Source organism: Lepidochelys olivacea, assembly GCF_965140295.1.
Source record: "Lepidochelys olivacea isolate rLepOli2 genome assembly, chromosome: 7".
Classification (NCBI taxonomy): Eukaryota; Metazoa; Chordata; order Testudines; family Cheloniidae; genus Lepidochelys; species Lepidochelys olivacea.
This window is the reverse complement of record NC_140417.1, coordinates 97512098-97529884: the sequence shown is the minus strand read 5'-3', so window position 1 is coordinate 97529884 and position 17787 is coordinate 97512098. Positions and strand designations below refer to the sequence as shown.

Sequence of the window (17787 nt, the reverse complement as noted above, 5' to 3'; positions counted from 1 at the left end):
TGATGTGAATTGTATTGAGCAGTCTAGCATTGGAACTTAATTCTAAGGAGTTAATTTTTTTCAGTAGCTCCTTTTCAAATGTTAAGTCAGCTCTTCACACTTTTTAAAAAAACACTGAGAGGTCATAATCTGGATTTTAGCCGAGTAACCTAGACATGCCATTTAATTTTTTTTATAAAGCAATGTTTTGGTAATAGAAATGCAAAAAAGGATTCAAAATAGGGGTGCACCTGTGTATAGATTATTTTGTACATGTTCAAGTGAAAAAAGTTGAACTGTTTTTTAAGTAAAATAGTTTCCTGGACTAAGAACCTGTATGATATATTTTCACACAAGACCCTGTCTGTGAACAGAAAAACGAGATTTATAATAAAACACTGCACAGTAGGTGACATTAAATATATAGCAATTAGGTGAATACATTTTTAATAAGGATATTATTTATTGGTATTTATTGTTTAATATTGTGGTAGTGTTTAGAGGCCCCAGTCAGGGAGCAGGGCCCCATTGTGCTAGGAACTGGACGCACAAATATATGCACATATGTCATGCCATATCAAAGTACATAAAGTCCTGTAGTACTTCCTGGGATTTTGCCTAAGGACTGTAGGATTGGGCTGAATGCCATTGTCTTAGTCTGTGATAGGTTTTCATTGTATTTTATGAACATTACATGTACTCATTTAACAAAAGGCTGCCAGTAGAGTAATGGCAGATAATATGCATCTAATTTTCAGGCCAAAATTTGATGTGTACAATTACATGCCTTCTTAGTGCACCCTCAAGCTGGAGGATGTACTTGCACATGTGACTAGATAGGTGCCCATCTAGCTCTGCGTGCACGCAAAGTAGGCATGCGATTACATAATCAATTTCAGGCTAATATCAGGCTCTATTTCTTTATTAATTTGTATACTGATAAACATGCATTAATCATTATATCAAGAGCTTGCGGGGGGGGGCATTTCAACCTCTACTCAGAATGCTTATTTATTTGTTGACAGTTTTTTTCTGCAACCAATTTGCCTTTTTCTGATAAGTGTGAATTCTTTCTGAGGCTGTCGAATTTCTGTGCCAGCAGTTCTCTTTGACATACCTGCCTGACTTTCTGGGGTGCAAGAGTTTGCTTTGTTTTGTTTCATCTTGAAAAGGAAAAGAGAAAAAGCTACAGTAAAAATTAATTGTGCATCTTAAAATCCATTACTAAAAATAAGTGAAAAAGACCTCTCTTGAGGAACTACAGAAGTTATTACAGCTTTCACTTCTTGTAGAGTATGAAGAAGCTTTCTGTATGTTAAACAGGCTTGTGGACATCTGGCATGATTGGTTTTAATCTGCTGACTAAAAAGTCAGGATTAAATCTTGCTTTACACCTCTTTGTATTGCAGTCAGTAAAGTGACAGAGCTGCTCTGAAACAATGACACTACTTATTCCACCCAATATGCCATGTGGTAGATCACCCCCTTTTTCAGCACCACTTCTCTGCAAAGACAATGAAGCATCTGGTGGGGTTTTCCTGTGTCCAAGATATTTTTTGTCAGTAATTTCACTCAGCCAGTCTGCTTAGTTCTCCCCTGGTGCTAGTTTTTGAGACAGGGTGTGCCAAACCCAGTGGCAAGAGGTCAAGAGGCCAAAGTGATGAATTTTTATGTGCCTGTTCCTTGTGTTTCTGCTCAGTCATGATTCTTTGCGCTCTGTGCTGCCTCTGAAAGGGAGCCACAGTGAGCAATTTGTCCTCCTGGTCTGGAGAGAATGGGGAGGCAGATGAGTTAAAATGGCATGTATGACTTCGAACAGAGAAGCACACAAATGTTTTCTTATGGTGAAACAGAATACTCCTGTCACTATTCAGCACAAGAGGTACTTGGAGATTTGTAGCCTGTTGGCTTTCGATCAAGTGACAAATGAATTTAGCAGCACTTAAAGATATAGAGGCAGAATAGCACTTCAGCAACTAGTCCCCAGCTGTTAATGTTAACATTATGTTGCATTAACGCATTTCAAGCTGTATTAATTCCCCTATCTATAACCATGATTTTTTTGTTGTTGTTCCAGCTCTCTGTGTGCACCTAGGTCACATACCTCACAGTGTTTGAGTCCTGTTTTGCATGAGTGAAATGTTTTTAATCTGCATTTAACAAATTCTGAAAAATATGCTTTTTGGTTTCTTGTCCTACTTGAGCCCCGTGTTCCCCTCCCATATCAGTTAGCATGGGAGAGAACACTGATCAAAAAAGATTAACAGGAGTATGTGAGCTGCATTTGTGCCTCATCATTCCATCTTCTGGCAGCAGTGCCGTGCAATGTCTGATGTTGCTGTTTAAGCTGGGGAGCTGCATTCATTGTTGAGTTAAACCCCACTGTATTCCTGTCAGATGGTGTGAAGATACTCTTCCTCCAAATTCCTCTCTCTGTCTACCTCTGCTCGCCCATGGCAGCATGGTGGGCTCAGTGGCTGTATTGCCATACTCCTGGCCAATGACAGAGCTCTTGATGGAGCCCAGAGACCATGGAGGGATATCTAATATTGCTCTAAGCACCATTTACAAATCCTTCATTCCTACATGGACTGAAGTCCTCTGAGGGAGGGAACAAAGCTACTTAAAGATGGTGTAGAAGAGTCAATAGGGAAAACATCCTGCCTAACCTCCTTTCCCGCTCCATGTTGTCCCTCTTTCCCCACAGCTTCTTTTTCCATGGTTTGCTCCCCTCTAGTCTGTGCAGCATTTTATTTGTAAATACCTGTCATACCCAATATGGCCTACATTTTGTTTAAAAATGGTGCTTTTCATTCCTTTTATTCCAAAATACTTTTTTAAAAAAATGTGTTTAGTCCTCATGAAAGTTAGGAATTCAGCACTGGATGGAATTCGGTTTAACTTGCTTAGCAAGGATCTAAACACAGCTCCAGCAACGTCCCTTGGTGTTGACCTGCAATAATGCTACACTTAGTTCTGAACCTTTCTTGAGTGGAGTACGCTATTATACCAAATTGTGTGGCAGCTTTTATAATGCTAATAATTGGGCATTAAGATGATATCACCAATGACTAAGGATGAGCAAGCTCATGTTTTCTTATTCTGAATTACTCTGACATCATTGGCTGGAAAGCATGACTTGAATTCATAGGTTATTGGGTTCATATTCCACGCACTATTTTAAAAATGGAATAAAAGAATGAATGGCAAGGAAGGAGAAGAGAGGAAATCCTGTGAGAACTGGAGTGGAGATTGGCCAGAATGAAAAAGAAATTCAGGGAAACTAGATTAAGAAGAACAGGGGTGGGGAATGTTAATGCAAAAATAAATACAGCACATGTAACAAGTACATTAGGATACCTACTTTGCCAGATTAGCTTTTTGGGTCATTCTCTCTTTTTATTCCGAATCTCACATAGCACCAGCTTCCTTTTAAGATAGAAATCCCCCTTTTTCCCCATTTGAATCTTTTCTGAAAAATGTAAGTTTAAACTCCTCAAAAAATTATTTGGCTAACACAAAAATAGTAAGGCTCCCAAACCCCTAAATTCCACAAAGCTCTGCCATTAGCACTTGTGACCTGGGCATAATTTGAACGCAGGGTCCAGAAGTAGATGGTTTAGTGCACTAACTAGCAGTGTATATGTAGTCCCCGAAAAACCATATTTTTGACAAACAATTAGAAGTAAAAAAATTTCTTTCTGCCAAACAACCTTGTCAGTTTTTTTGTAAATAAATAAATACCTTTAGTTACAAGGATGATAAATGTTGCTACAGTTGAGAGAAAAATATTTCATTGGAATATGCAGAATATCTAAGCTAGTGCTAGTATCAGTGTAGTAAATAATATAGGTGGATGACAGAAATTATGAAGCTCATGTAACGAGACAGAAAATAAACCCATTTGTCCTGAGCATACCACATATCACAAGCTATATCCAAGAAATTTATTTTCTGCTTGCGGGGGTGGATCATTTTGTTTGATAAAGCATTTCTGCTGATGCTAATAGGTTTGGAAAATGTCATGTCCTGCTGTTCATATGTCACTGGGATTAGCCTCACTCTTCAGGTGCTACTTGACATCTGAAGTTGTGGTAAATTTGTAATAAGATTAATAAAGTAGTTAGGATCGTGGAATTATACAAGCACAGATCTATAGTCAGGCTAAGAGCTCTTTTTGACTAGTCTCTTCAAATGTACAGATGAACACACAGATATCTTTTTACTCTTATCTGTTATATTTCGGAACAGAGATGAACCAAAAAAGTTGACGTCTCACATAATGTGAAGTGACAGTATTACCTGGGTGTGACTCCACTGAGATCCGTGAGGTTGTCCCAGGAGTAAATTTAGGCTATGATGTTTGTTTTTACTTGTACAAACAGGGAAATTGAGTACTTTGCTGCCTAAAACCTGCCAGATCATATTGTTTGGCACACTTTCTGATGCTGAAGAGCAAAAACACCTGGTGTGCCATGCCAACCTTTGAAAAGGTGTCCTATCCATTTATTTACTTTTATTTATAGTAAATAAACTTAATTTCCCTTGTGCTAATTCCCATTTTAGGTATAGGTGCTTATCTGCCTTAGGGCTTCTAGTAGGAAATCCCTTCCTCCAGCTGACTGCAGCGCCAATTCAGGAAAGCACTTACACACATTTTATTAATTGCAACAGGAATGCTTCTAATTGTTCATAATTACTGCTAAAACTTCTGTAGTGGTAAGTCAGATTAGTGGGGGAGAGGAGGAGCTAATCTTTATAAGGCTCATCAGGAAGGTGTAGTTGGAGGAGCTCAGTAGTAACTTCATTTTGGACTTCACTGAGGAAGTTACGAGTATCTTAATCCATACCATGTGTGTAATACTTTCCATATCCTTAGTACTTTGCAAACATTCACTTAACAGTAGTTAATGCAAACATTACTTAATCTTTTTACTATCTTTTTGAGCAGGTATTATCCATATTTTTCAGATGAGAAAACAGAGGCAGATCTCTGTAATGTATCCACGGTCAGAGAGGGCGAATGTGTAAGAATTAGGATGAATTTAGCAGTTCCTGGCTCCCTGTGCCATACTTAGACCACTAGTTTACACCTTTCTCAAATGGGCCCCAAGATAAATGAAAAAACAAAACTGGAGCCATTTATTACATAGAATGCCAAAAAGCAGCTTATAACATCAGAATCCTAAATGCCAGCTCAGCTTATGTTGTAAAGAGAACTGCTCACTGTGGGGCTGATCTGCAAGTCCTTACTCATATGAGATGTCCTCATGCAACTGCTTTCAGGAACGGCTTTAATTAGATATACATTTTAAAATACAAGCTGTTAACACCAAAATGTGCATCAGTTTAGACATGAAAATGGTCTACAGGTCTAGTAACCACAGAATAAACTCCTAAACAGCTACCAACTGCAAACTAATAAATACAGTAGTTTATGACATTCGCTTTTTTCCTTAAATAAGAAGGGATGATGTAATTGTATGAATGCTAAAATAATTTGAAAACACAGCTGTTTTGGGGATAATGCACAGGTGCATATTGGTTCCATATACAAACAAGACAAAATTACTTGCCTGCAATTTTTACAGAATGTTAACTTTATCCAAACTCATAACCTGGTTGTTAAAATGTATAAAAATTCTTTAGTTTCCCCACACGCTTTAGATAGGATATCAATTGTCTATAACTGTGCGGGCATCAGTGATCTTTTTCCACAAGTCTCTGATCAGATACAGGTTTTAATTTCGCAAGTGTTTCTCCTTCAAGCTTTCTGCATTTCTGTTGATCTTTGAAAGTTTTCAGTTCCTTCATATATTGTGTTATCCAACGATCAAGGGAAGCTATTTGTGTGGCCTCTTCTGGAAAAGGACTTGCTTTCTCACCAAGCCCAAGCCAAATATTTCAGAGACCTAAACTAAATTGTAAGATGGGGAGCTACAACTATATCTCCAATTCCAAGTTCAGTTATATAGCTGTAATTGAAAAATGCTTATTCCAAAATCGAATGCCGCTGAAATGTCAGACAGAAAAGAACAGCAGTAAAGTTTTTAGGGTTAACTTAATGTTCAAGTTATTTGGAGAAGTCAGCTGGAAAATTAGCCAGTGATAATTCTTAACACAGTGAAAGTTGCGTAGTGTGTTGGCAATTCAGAAAACTTTATATGGACAGAAAAGTGGATATAATGTGCTTCTTTCTATTCAGTTCACTGTTTATTAAAAATTCATTAATTCAAGAGGAAGCAGTGTTGTCCAGTAGACAGAGCATAGGGCTGTGACTCAGGAGAGAGAAGTGCAATTCCTGGCACTGCTACGGACTCTCTCTCCTTTGTGATGTGAAGCTTGTTCCGGTCAGCAGATGAAAAGTGCTATCTTAATGCTAGAGTAAACAACAAACAAAAATAAAACGTGTTTTACATTGTCCTACATCCCTCCCCTTGTGATTAAAAGTAGCTAGTGCAACATTTCCAACCTGACAATTTCCTTATAGTTTTGTGGCCTAACTTCAAAGCCACACAAAACTTCAGGTTCAAACTGTTATTCTTGGGGCCAGTGTGTGAGAGTGTGTTTTAAAAAAAAAAACACACAAAAGGAAAAAGGGATAGCTTCTAATGAAAACATTCTGTGTGTGTGTGTCTTTATATATAACACACAGACACAACACATAGTTAGTGTGTCCGCCTCAGTCCCTTCTGCTTTGCTTTGTCTTTAGAAGAACATGTCGATCCCTGCCCTGCTTGCTCTGCAGGCTGGGTGAGAGGAAAGGAAATGAGTTTGTAGGTACCTATCCTGTGTCTTACCCAATTCCTGCTTTTCTTTTGGGATGGAAGGTTGCTTGATCCTGACCCCCCACAAGTCGGCTGTAGATGTCAGTGCTTATCCCCCAACTATGTCACCTCTGACTATGGCTATTGAATTGTCCTATTTATGTGGTTAAGTTTAAGGGCTTTCTTCTAAATGCTCTCTCGTACTGAATCTGTAAGTTTAGTTCATTTAACTTTTTCTTTAAGTTGTAGGAGTTCACATATCAAAGCTGTCTTTAACACTATTTGGCAATGCCACGAATGGGTACTGTGCACATATGAAGTGTCTTCTAGCAATAACTCTCCAGTCCTGTCCTCACACCTCCTCTCATGTCACTCAACTCACATCACAATGTACACTTAAAATGTAATGAACAAAACAGAAATCCTTAGAAGTATCAAGACAGGTGTTAATTACTTTGCTGTCATGTTGCCTGCCTTCCCCACACCTTCCTTGTCCATGCAGTAGTGCAGTGGTGGGCAACCCGTGGGCCATGAGCCACATGCGGCCCATCGGGTTAATCTGCTGGCGGGCCGCCAGACCGTTCGTTTCCATTTGCATGGCCGCCTGCAGCTCCCAGCGGCCGCGGTTCACCGTTCCCAGCCAGTGGGAGCTACGGGAAGCGGTGGCCAGGCCTGCTGTAGTGTGTTTGTTGCAGGTTCCTTGGGGAAAAGACCTCATCTTCCTATTTATCCGGAAAGAACCAAGGGCATATTTAATGATGTACTATTAACAGTGATCTAAAAGGTTCTTGAGAAGAGAATGTTCAAATAGGTTTGAAACAGAGTGTGATATGAAGAGTTGTATTGGAGTAAGGGGCAAGTCCATATCCGAGCATGCAGCCCAGTCATCTCAGCTGGGCCTCGATGAGATCCACAGAAAGAAATGGAGAGGAATCCTGCTAGTCTGGCACCAAGAAAGTCTCCTCAGCGGACATGTTTGAGATTATCAAAGTTTAAATTTAGATTTAAAGGGGTATTTTTAGCATAAAAGCTACCATCACTGGCGCTGCTCAGAGAGATACTTTAAAATTGAAATAAACCTCTAAAAGCTTCAGATACACTAGCAGGCCCTATGAGACACTACGACACATCCCATGGAAGTCTGTAGGCCAGGACTTCAGTGGTGACATCAAAGGTCCTGTAAGTTGCACCGTGAGGTAAATCGGTCATAAAATTGGTGTAAGTGGCAGCACAGTGTTATTTGCACTGGTTTGGCATCAGAAAATGTACAAACCAGGAATACCTTACATACTGAGGGGACAGAAGGTGATGTAACAGAAAAGCAACTAACAGGATGGTGTAAAATAAAGCAAGCCTTTGCTTTAGCTTACTCCACACCATCCCCAAGTCTTCTGTGGATGCTGCTGCACCTGCTTATGCTAGGGCTGAATATAGTCCTCATAGATTATAAAATTAGTCTGATAGTAATTTTGCATGCTTACTGAATGCCCAAACTGGACAAGTTAAACTACTTTGTGCCATGCCCATACATATTTATTTTCTGTCAGAGTAGGCCATCATTTATGTCACTGCTGAATTTTAGCCCCTGGAATCTAGAAAATTTGATTTATTTTTTCCTTGTGATTATTTTAGACCTAATCATATCTCTGAAATGTTCATGGTGTTTCTATTTTCCCCCGACCCCTCAGTCTCCCACACTGGTTGAGATTAGCCTGAATCAAGGACACTTTGTCCAGCTGAAAATACGTGTATATTCTTTAGGGTGTATTTTCATTGCCTTGCATAGGGCATTTAGTGCTGCAACTTCCATAAATGTTCAGAAAAGTTATGTGGCTGAATATCTATGTACCACAGTGAAAGGTTAACCCTAAATTTCTTTAGAATGGTATGTGTACAAAAATAAAAATGCTAAAATGTTGATTAAACATGAATGCCTATCCAAAAGTCTTAATTGTGTGTCACTGACTAATAGAAAAGGCTAGATCAGACTCTGGCTTTCTCCAATAAACATTCAGCGTTTGAATCTGATCTCTTTTACTCCACTGAGTTCAGTGAAGTTATTCTTGATGTACACCGATATAAGTGAGATCAGAATCAGACCTTCAGAGATAAGAAAGAGCCTGAACAAGACAGATGTTTTTGCACTCCTGAAGTAGCAAGTCCTCTAGCTCTCAAATTGTTTCAAATACAATTTGCCTCCTATGATAATAAAAAAGCATTCGGTTGTCCTAATTCAATAAGTGTCAGACAGATTTTTTTTCAAGAGCTGTTTCAGGAAAAGTGGCTAAAAGTATTTGTTTCCTAATTGAGATGAGCCATGTATCTCTCTCTTACATCCTGTCAAAATCTACAAGAGATTTAACTGAAATAAAATTTAGCATCTTAAAAGATTATTTGGTTACTGGTATGTTATTTGGTTCAGTGTCTTAGCCCTTTTTCTCTTCTGTGCCTTGCTACTTCTAAAAAGAAACACTTTTGCTAAACCCATGAAGGTTCCTTGGAAATTACTGAGACTTATTGTGAATTATAGTTACAGTTGTTGCTGGAACTTTTTCGTTATAACGAGACACTGGAAATGTTCCAATTATTTTATTTTAGAAGAATTAATAAGTAATAAAACAAAGTTTCCTAAGAAAATTATTTAAATCACATGGGAAAAGTAATTCACATATTTAGATTCTTAGGCAGAGATAATAGGGAAGGTTGAATCCATATGTGTTGGACACACGCATTTTTTCAAAATCTTTTTAATTTAAGTAAGTACAGGCATGCAATAAAAGACACAAATCACATATCAGAGTTTGACATAGAACTCTAGAAGGTGACCAGACAATAGATTTGTAAAACGAATGAGAAAACAATATTGCAGTTTTCAGCAGAGGCTTACACGAATAAGGAAAGAATGCTACGATATACTGGTTTATGGTATTTTCTGTATGTTCAGTGAAGGGTTGCCATGTTTCAATATGCATATGTGTGTCTGTTGCTGACAGAATAGTTTTATTCAGCACTGCAGAATACTGTAAAATATTTTAATGCATTGCATTATAAAGTTAAGCAGAAGAATGTTAAAGGTTGTATTTATTCTGCAAATGAAAAGTCTTATCCTGAAGACTGCAGAGCACTGGCATACAGAAGTAAGTTTATAACTTTGCACAATAGTAAAATACAGTAAGTTCTGAGTAAATTGATTGCATCAGAAAAGTTTTATAGCTGTGTTTTACAACTCTATATAGATGAATGTCACAAGTATTTTTTATATAATTTACTTTGAAGAACCTAGAGGAGTCTACCTGTGTGGATAATCCAAGTAAAATTGGAATAAGGTCTGTCTGTATCCTAGCTAAAGGATGAAGACTGAGTGGCAACTCTCCTGCAAGCACTGTAGCAATATTTAACTTGCAAAAGAAGAACAAGTGCCTGAAATTAAGGAGAAAAAGAAGAAAACTTGATAGAGGCTTTTTGCGATCTGGTTTCCCATCATCTAAAAAGATGCCTTTAAAGAACCTTAGAACATTGAAAAGAACAGCATGTTTTCATAGCATTTTGATTTTTTTTAACCACAACAAAAAATCCCTTCATAAGTAGACTTGGCTAAAAAGGCACATGTTCCTGAAAGTTTTCTGCTTGGGTGACTACGACTTTGTAGAAATTGAAAGGAGAGGGAAAAAGGAATGTTCCAGCTTGTATAAGAAATGAACCTTTGCCCAATCACTTTTTGTTTGCGAATAAGGTAACTTTTTGTGTGTGTGAAATTTGAAAGCAATAAGGTATGTGGGTCCTTTCTCTTTATTGGTTCTCAAGAGTCGATCAGATTTTTATTCTTTTAAAGCAGCCTGAAGTTGTGAGATAAAGCAGCTCAGAAAAAAATGTTCTCAAGCAGATGCCTTTAAGAGACAGAAATCATGAATTTCTTGAATTGCAACCACTTTGGGGGTGGCTACAATGACTTTTTGACAGTGACAGTAACTCTGCCTTGTCTTTTTGAGCCCTTCTTTGGCCCATTCACTCTGGAAAGCTGCTTAAGCGCACTTAAGCGCATTAGCATTTGGATGCTAGGGGACCATATTGACCCTCATTTGGAAAGTTTAAATGAGTGAAAGATGGAGCGATTTGTTAGGGCTTTAGAAACCAGCTTTAGAGAGCGGCAGGTTTTCCGCTTTGGTTTGTTCGGGTGCTTGTTCTAATCTGGTGCGCTGTTTAAAGGCGACCAGACTGATTTGTGACACATGAGTCCAAAGGGCTATTTTTTTGGGCTTGACCCGATTAGCTAATCTGTGCTCTGAATTTCAATGGCTGGTATCAGAGGGAGTGCACTTTGGGAATGGCTCACTGTTGGATTACCTCATTGGTAACTGCATACAGACACAGATGGCAAAATGTTAATTACTTGTCAAAAGAGACAAAATGCGATCTAAGGTAAATTGTGGTGATGTGTGGAAAAAGTGATTAGGTCTATGTTAAAAAATTTAATGAAATCAAAACTGCAGCTCCCCGAAGGATTTGGCATGCCACTCTTTCACCGTCCTCTCATCATGACCTTTGCCAGTTTAGTTATAACTTTTTCCCTGTGTTCTCAGAAGCCTGATCCACTGAACAAAAATGGTCTGAAAAATTGTGAACACAAACACCATTTTCGAAGGGTGTTTTGTGTTACTATAAGCACAGATTTTTTTCCTCTAGTGAGATTTTTGTTTTTCAAGCATTCCAGCAGCAGTGTTTGTAGTGCTCTAGATAATGATTGTGCCAGAATTTGCATTATGAGTCCCTCTTGCCAGGGATTTATAATTTAGTGTAGTAATATTTATGAAGGGTGAAAAATTAATATCCAGAGGAAGAAGTTGAGGAGGAAATATTTTTAGCTAAATGAGAAGAGGAAATCAATTAGCAATGTTTAAGTCCATAGGCCTGAAGAGAAAGATCAGATTTGTTTGTGTTGTATTTTTCTTGTGATTCACTCAGAAGTCATCATCCTTTAAAAATGAAATTTTATGGCTTGTTGTTGTTATTATTTATCAGTATTATGGTAGCACGTAAGGGCTCAAGTCAAAGATCATGGCCTTGTTGTGCTAAGTGCTATATAAAGAGTAAAAATAAATAAATAAATCTTTGGGTATTCAAGTATGTGTTCGGTTATTTTTGTTAGGAAGTACATTTGTTGAGAAGAGCAGTCACTGCAGATGTTCTCATCTTCTTAAAAATAAATGAATAAGTGTTTTTTTAAAAATCCCATTACAGTCTTTCTGATACACAGTGCATTTCTAAAATAAGTCCAACACTTGTATTTTTTCAGGAAGGAAAGAAGCAAAAAGTAAAACAATAAATGGAATGGATGGTTTTGTGGCTAAAGACAAATTGGATTCTATTTCAGACTCTGCTAGAGACTTTCCAGGTGACTTTGGCCAAGATAATAAGAAGCAAATTCTGTTCTGATATTGGTGAAATCCTGTATATATCAGATTCCTATATGGCTTAAATAGATGTTATGCCACATCTGAATTTGGTCTTAGCTTCAGTTTCCCTATCTGTAAAATGGGATAATGATACATTTGCAACTCACAGGGGTATTATGAGAATACATTCACTGAGGATTGTAAAATGCTTTTAGAGCCGCAGATATAGGAGCCTTAGTAACTATAGAAGCATAAAATATTTATTTTATTATTAAATATTATGCAAAACCAAAACAAGTTTTCTGGCCAGCATGAAAAAGAATAAAAATGCACTGCAAGTAAATCCCCACCTTCTTTGTTCTTTCTTTAATTCCTGTCTTGTGCACTATTCACTTAGGAAACCCTAACAAAATAAATCTCTATGCAAGAAGACATTTCCCATCAGCTCTCCTAAACCTGCATCATATCTGGGCCCAAATTCAGCAGTCTGTCCAGTTTATCAAAGCACTTGCCCATTTGCTTAACTTCAGTAGGGCTTAAGCATATGCTTAAATTTAAGCATATTTTTAAGTGTTTTGCTGAATCCTCCAGATTTCCATCTGTAATTGAATGCAACAGAGAAGTCCCTTTCACAATAGGCATCCTAAAGCTAATTAATACAAAATATTCTATAACATTAAAGCTAGTCTATAACCAGACAAATGGAAGAGAAATCAAAGACAAACCTGACACTCTGTCTGGAATTCATACTTTTGAACCTAGATAAGTGTTTAATTACAATATATTCTGTCCTGAAGCCCTGAGACCCGCAAAATATTTAGGAGTACAGTGCCGTCACTTGTTGAGAAGGTTGGACATACAAGAGGATTTGTTTCCCCAGCAGACTTAGCCCCTGCAGCTAATTGCAAAGTTATAAAAGTTTTGTTTATGTTTATAGATTGAAACCACATTTGAGCATGAAACTTTTACAATCGATTGTCGGGGTTCCTAAATTGCTACATGTATTACTGGTGGTACTTGAGCTTGAAGTTCCATCAGTTCACTTTACAATTTTTTAAGGAAGTGGTATGTGAAGAAATAAAATTTGGGGGCTGCTGGACTAGCAGGAATGTCTGTTGAGGGTGGTCACAAGTAATGTGTGAGGCGGGATCACGTAATACAGTCAAACCTTTTAAAGTAAAAATATACAGTACAGTGAGTTAAGAAGTTAATATTTGCTTTAAGAAAGAATTTTCTTGGTTTTGTCAGTTTGTGTCAGAACATTAATGTAGCTCATTAGTTAGATTTTTAGTGAATGGAAATACATTAAATTAATAGTGTTTTGTATTTAAAATTGACCTTCAGCAAAAACACACTTTTCACTGAGCATTGGATCAAGGCCTTAATGTTTATTGATTGCAAAGGCTACAAAATGGAGGTTCATCTTTCTGATAAAATCATCTCTCTCTTGCTTTCTTTTTTATTAGACCCTTTGTACAAAGGCTACAATGCAGACTATCCGGGCAGCTGACACCAATGAAGTAGTCAAGCTAATATTCCGTGAATCTGATAATGACCGAAAGGTATGTAACCGAATACAGACATATCAGAGAAGATTGTTGAACATCTCCTTTTCAGCTTTGCAAACATCAAAGGCAAAATTTATCTCTGACTGTAATTTCTGGAAGTGACTTATCAGGGAAGAATTTAGCTCCAAAAATTTAGTTACAAAATGTAGGCTAAGATAACTTAGCACCTGATCCTTTAGGGTGATGAGCATCATCTTGCAAGATTGGGCTCTTAGGTGTGAATTATTGTATGATTTATGATGAAAGTGAGTTTTTGGAAGAGTGTATTCTTTTCTGAGAGGCACTTTACGTAGCCCTGCAAAAATTAGACTTATGCATCATCATTTAGGGGGAGAATATAGATGTCCACACGCTTTAGAACTGTTTATCTAATCTTGTTAGCTGTTTGCCAGTGAACCAAATGGGCTGACTGATAAGGAGAGAGATTTAGAGATCTAGAAATTTACTTGATTTTTTTTAAAGGGCTGAAGTTATATAGTTGAGAGTGACTGACTGACTGCCCAACTCATATGACCACTTGGGCCAGAAGTTCTTCCCTGATTTTTTTTTTTCTGCTTTACTTTCTCAGGTTATGTTACAGTTAGAAAAGAAGCTCTTCGACTATTTTAATCAAGATGTTTTTAGAGACAACAATGGCACTGCGGTAAGTTTGTGGCTATGCAACATTTTAAAAATAAGTAGTTTTTTACATATCTACATTTACGGTGTGCATATGAGATTGGAAATGAGACCAACTTGGACAAATGGCTCAAAAAACCATGGGTAAGTTACCCTTTTTTTGGTCTAAATATATTACTATGATATTGATATTGACTATCTTCACACACCAATATTTTTCTCATTTTGAAACATTTGTTCCAATCTATGCTTTGACACAGCCTTTCTTTATATTGTCTCACTAAAAATTCACTGTCCCATTTCCAATTCCATTTGATAGATACACAAGAGAAATGAAAACTTGTCCCTCTACAATTTATCTGTTTTATTTCTCTTAATTTTTTAATATCACCTTGAAAGTTTATAATTTTATTCTTCTTTCAGTACAGCTTTATCTGCTGAACAAAGTTACTCCTCTTTATTGAAATTCATAATATACCAGTGGCATTTCAAATGACAGTTTTGACAATTTCACATACGTGAACCACATGCCCATACACACATACTTGTATGCAAACTCATATGCAGATGTCATACTCTAACATATTACATTTCAAAATCAGCTGCCATTTCGTTCATGCACCGAGAAGCAGGAAATCTTCCAGATCAAGCATGGAAGGAAAAAGATAAACGATATAATGAGCCATTGGAGATAATCTAATCTTCATGGTCTAGTTAAACACGCAGCACCATGATCACTAAAAACAAACTACCTATCTAAAAGGATAAATGTTCCTATGCCGAATTCAACCAAAAAAATCCATCGCATCCTTCATCAACCAGCGGTCTTGTACCAGCCTGACAGAAATTTAATTCAAGCTGGCTCCTGAAAATAATTATTGTATTTTAAGAGTAGTAATCATTGGTCGGGACATGATTGAATGTGTCCATGCCTATTGACTTTTTCTATGATTTATAGCTTTGTTTAGTCGATATTCCCATCGAAATTGTATAATTAATTATAAGTGGGGCTGTCAGGTCTGCAGGATGGAGTGCCCTGATGAGTATTTGGGAAGATTAAATTTTCCTTAGCTATACCGATGCAAGGCTTGGGAATTTTCACAGCACTATGGCTGTTGGATAAAGATGTTTTCTGTGTGTTTAGCAACTGCTTTAGCTCAAGATCCATTGATTTTCTGAGCTCTTTTTTATCAGTGTGGTGTCTCTTCAGTAACAGTGGAATTTGTGCAGTTGTGACAAGACATGACAAATATTTATTATAAACAGCCTACTTTATCATTGTCCATACACAGTTATTCCGTCTTTTTTACACTTTAATCAACAAGAATTCTTAAGATAGATGGAGAAATGGTTATCATGTTTATGAAAAATCTAAAACAGATACAAATTATCAGTTCAGCAGAAATATTGTGTTTTCCAGTCTGAAATATCACAGGTCTAATATTTTCCAAACTTCAGCAACTGTCCCTGTTTCCTCCACAAAATGGCATGTACAATGAGTAAGTGAAGACCTTTCTATATCATTCTGTTTAAAAAAGATCAGTGCAGATAGCAACTTTACTAAAGTATGCAGTAAGATAGAAAAGAGAAAATTCATGTCAAATCTCTAACTAATGCAAAATTATCATAGAACATCAAGTGAGATTTACCTTAGTATTGTAATGTACTTCAAGGATCCAGTTCAACTCTGGTATAACTCCATTGACTACAATGGAGCTACAGTGCCTACGTGCTCCAGTGGTGAGAGTTACAAAGAAAATAATGGGAAGGATGGAATGCATGAGTCATACGAGGCTGAACTTGGCTCTGATTGTCACATGAATTTCCTAAATATAGTGAGTTTAAGTGGGTATCTACAAGTAGTATCTTTGAGACAGAAGAGCTTAGAAACATTGGTCCTCAGATCCAGCCAAGTTCTCCTGTACAATACCTGTATGTCCTCCTGATCCAGAGGCTGGCCTGGGACCAGTTCAGCTCCAAGAACAAGTTTGAGAAGCCTCAGGGCTATTCTAACTTGTGCCAGCGAGTAAGAGCCTTCCAGGGGACACGACACTAGCTGAGGATTATTAGAGTTCTGTGGTGTTCCGGCCACTCTCCCTTTCTAGTTATGCTCTCAACACACCCAAATAGCAGAGGGCTCACAGTGTGGGGGAAATCCTCAGCTGGCTCATTAAGCCAGTTTCATGGCCTCTGCACCACTGGAGCAGGATCTACAATCTGGTCCAACATTCCTGGCTTTGCGCTATTACATGTGGAAAAGTCAGCCACAGACCTTAGCTGTACATTTGGATTTGCCAGTTTTAGAATGATAGGCATAAACAATATTATATCATATCTTCAGGTGAATGTCATAATTCAGAGTTTTTTAAATAAATCCATGCTTTTTCCATATATTTTCAATACTTAAAATAATTTGTACTAACTAATTCAGGATATAACTAATTATTTGCTACAAGACAGCTCATGTTCAGGAATTTCCTGTTAACTTGAAAAACATTAGAAAGAAAAACAATTCAAAGATAATTAATTATTTAACCAGAAAAAATCATAATTGTTATTGATTTGTGCAAAGGCACCATTAATTAAATGCTGCCAGTTCAGTAGCCAATTAAATAAATATATAGCTGGAATGTAAAAACTATTAATGACTGTAGGAGAATGATTAAATCATTAAAAATATTTTATAATCTTTAACCACTATCAAAAATGAAAAATGGTTCATACATTCATATATCTCACAAACTATATTCATGAACTATATCAGCAGGAAAATCATATTTTGTCCTCATGAATTTGACCATTACTGTACTGAAAGGGTTTTCAATCAACTCATTATCCTAACAGCTTTGAGGCTGATCCTGCTTCCACTGCAGCTAGAGAATAGTTTGGCCATTGACTTCAATGGGAGCAGAGCTGGCTTTCGTGATGTCGTTGAGCTATCTCGTGTATTGCTAGTAGAAACTATATTGTGACTATATGAGTATAACATTTGTCCTCCTTTCTTGCTGCATCCTCATGAAAAGACTGTCTGTACTTCTTCCTCTGTCTACTCTGTTCTTTTGGGACCTAGGACTCAATCCTTCCTAGAGATAAGTCACCTTTGCACTACTCAGGAGGCATAAAGGAGATTTAAGGCTGCCTTAGGCAAACAGCTGAAGACCGCTGCAGCTTGGGGGAATCCTTGGCTGCCTTTATACTGTCTACTTCCTGCATCACAGATACATCAGGGGCACGCTAGGGGCAGGTAGGGATAGGACCAGAGTGCAATGCAGTTTGGTGATCCTAGGCCAATTGAATGATTCATAAGGAATTGTTCTTCCCAGCATTTGTGTTTTGGTCCAAAACAGACCCCAGCTGATTCTAGGATTGCCAGGTAGCGTAACGTTATCTCTGCCCTGCCACTTTTCAAATGCTTTCACATATTTACCGCAGCAGTCTGTGGCAGCAGATCTGCTGACTCCC

The 17787-nt window shown here is 37.6% G+C and overlaps 1 protein-coding gene across 4 annotated transcripts in view; it reads left to right on the top strand.

Moving 5' to 3' along the window:
- Positions 1-17787, top strand: part of INPP5A (inositol polyphosphate-5-phosphatase A) — a 426365-nt gene that overhangs the window by 355816 nt on the left and 52762 nt on the right. For all 4 annotated transcript variants that reach the window (XM_084635262.1, XM_084635265.1, XM_084635263.1 and 1 more), the window contains exons 10-11: positions 13606-13701; positions 14276-14350. In XM_084635262.1, the coding sequence (XP_084491388.1) occupies positions 13606-13701; positions 14276-14350 (171 nt within the window). The remainder of the gene's footprint in view (positions 1-13605; positions 13702-14275; positions 14351-17787) is intronic.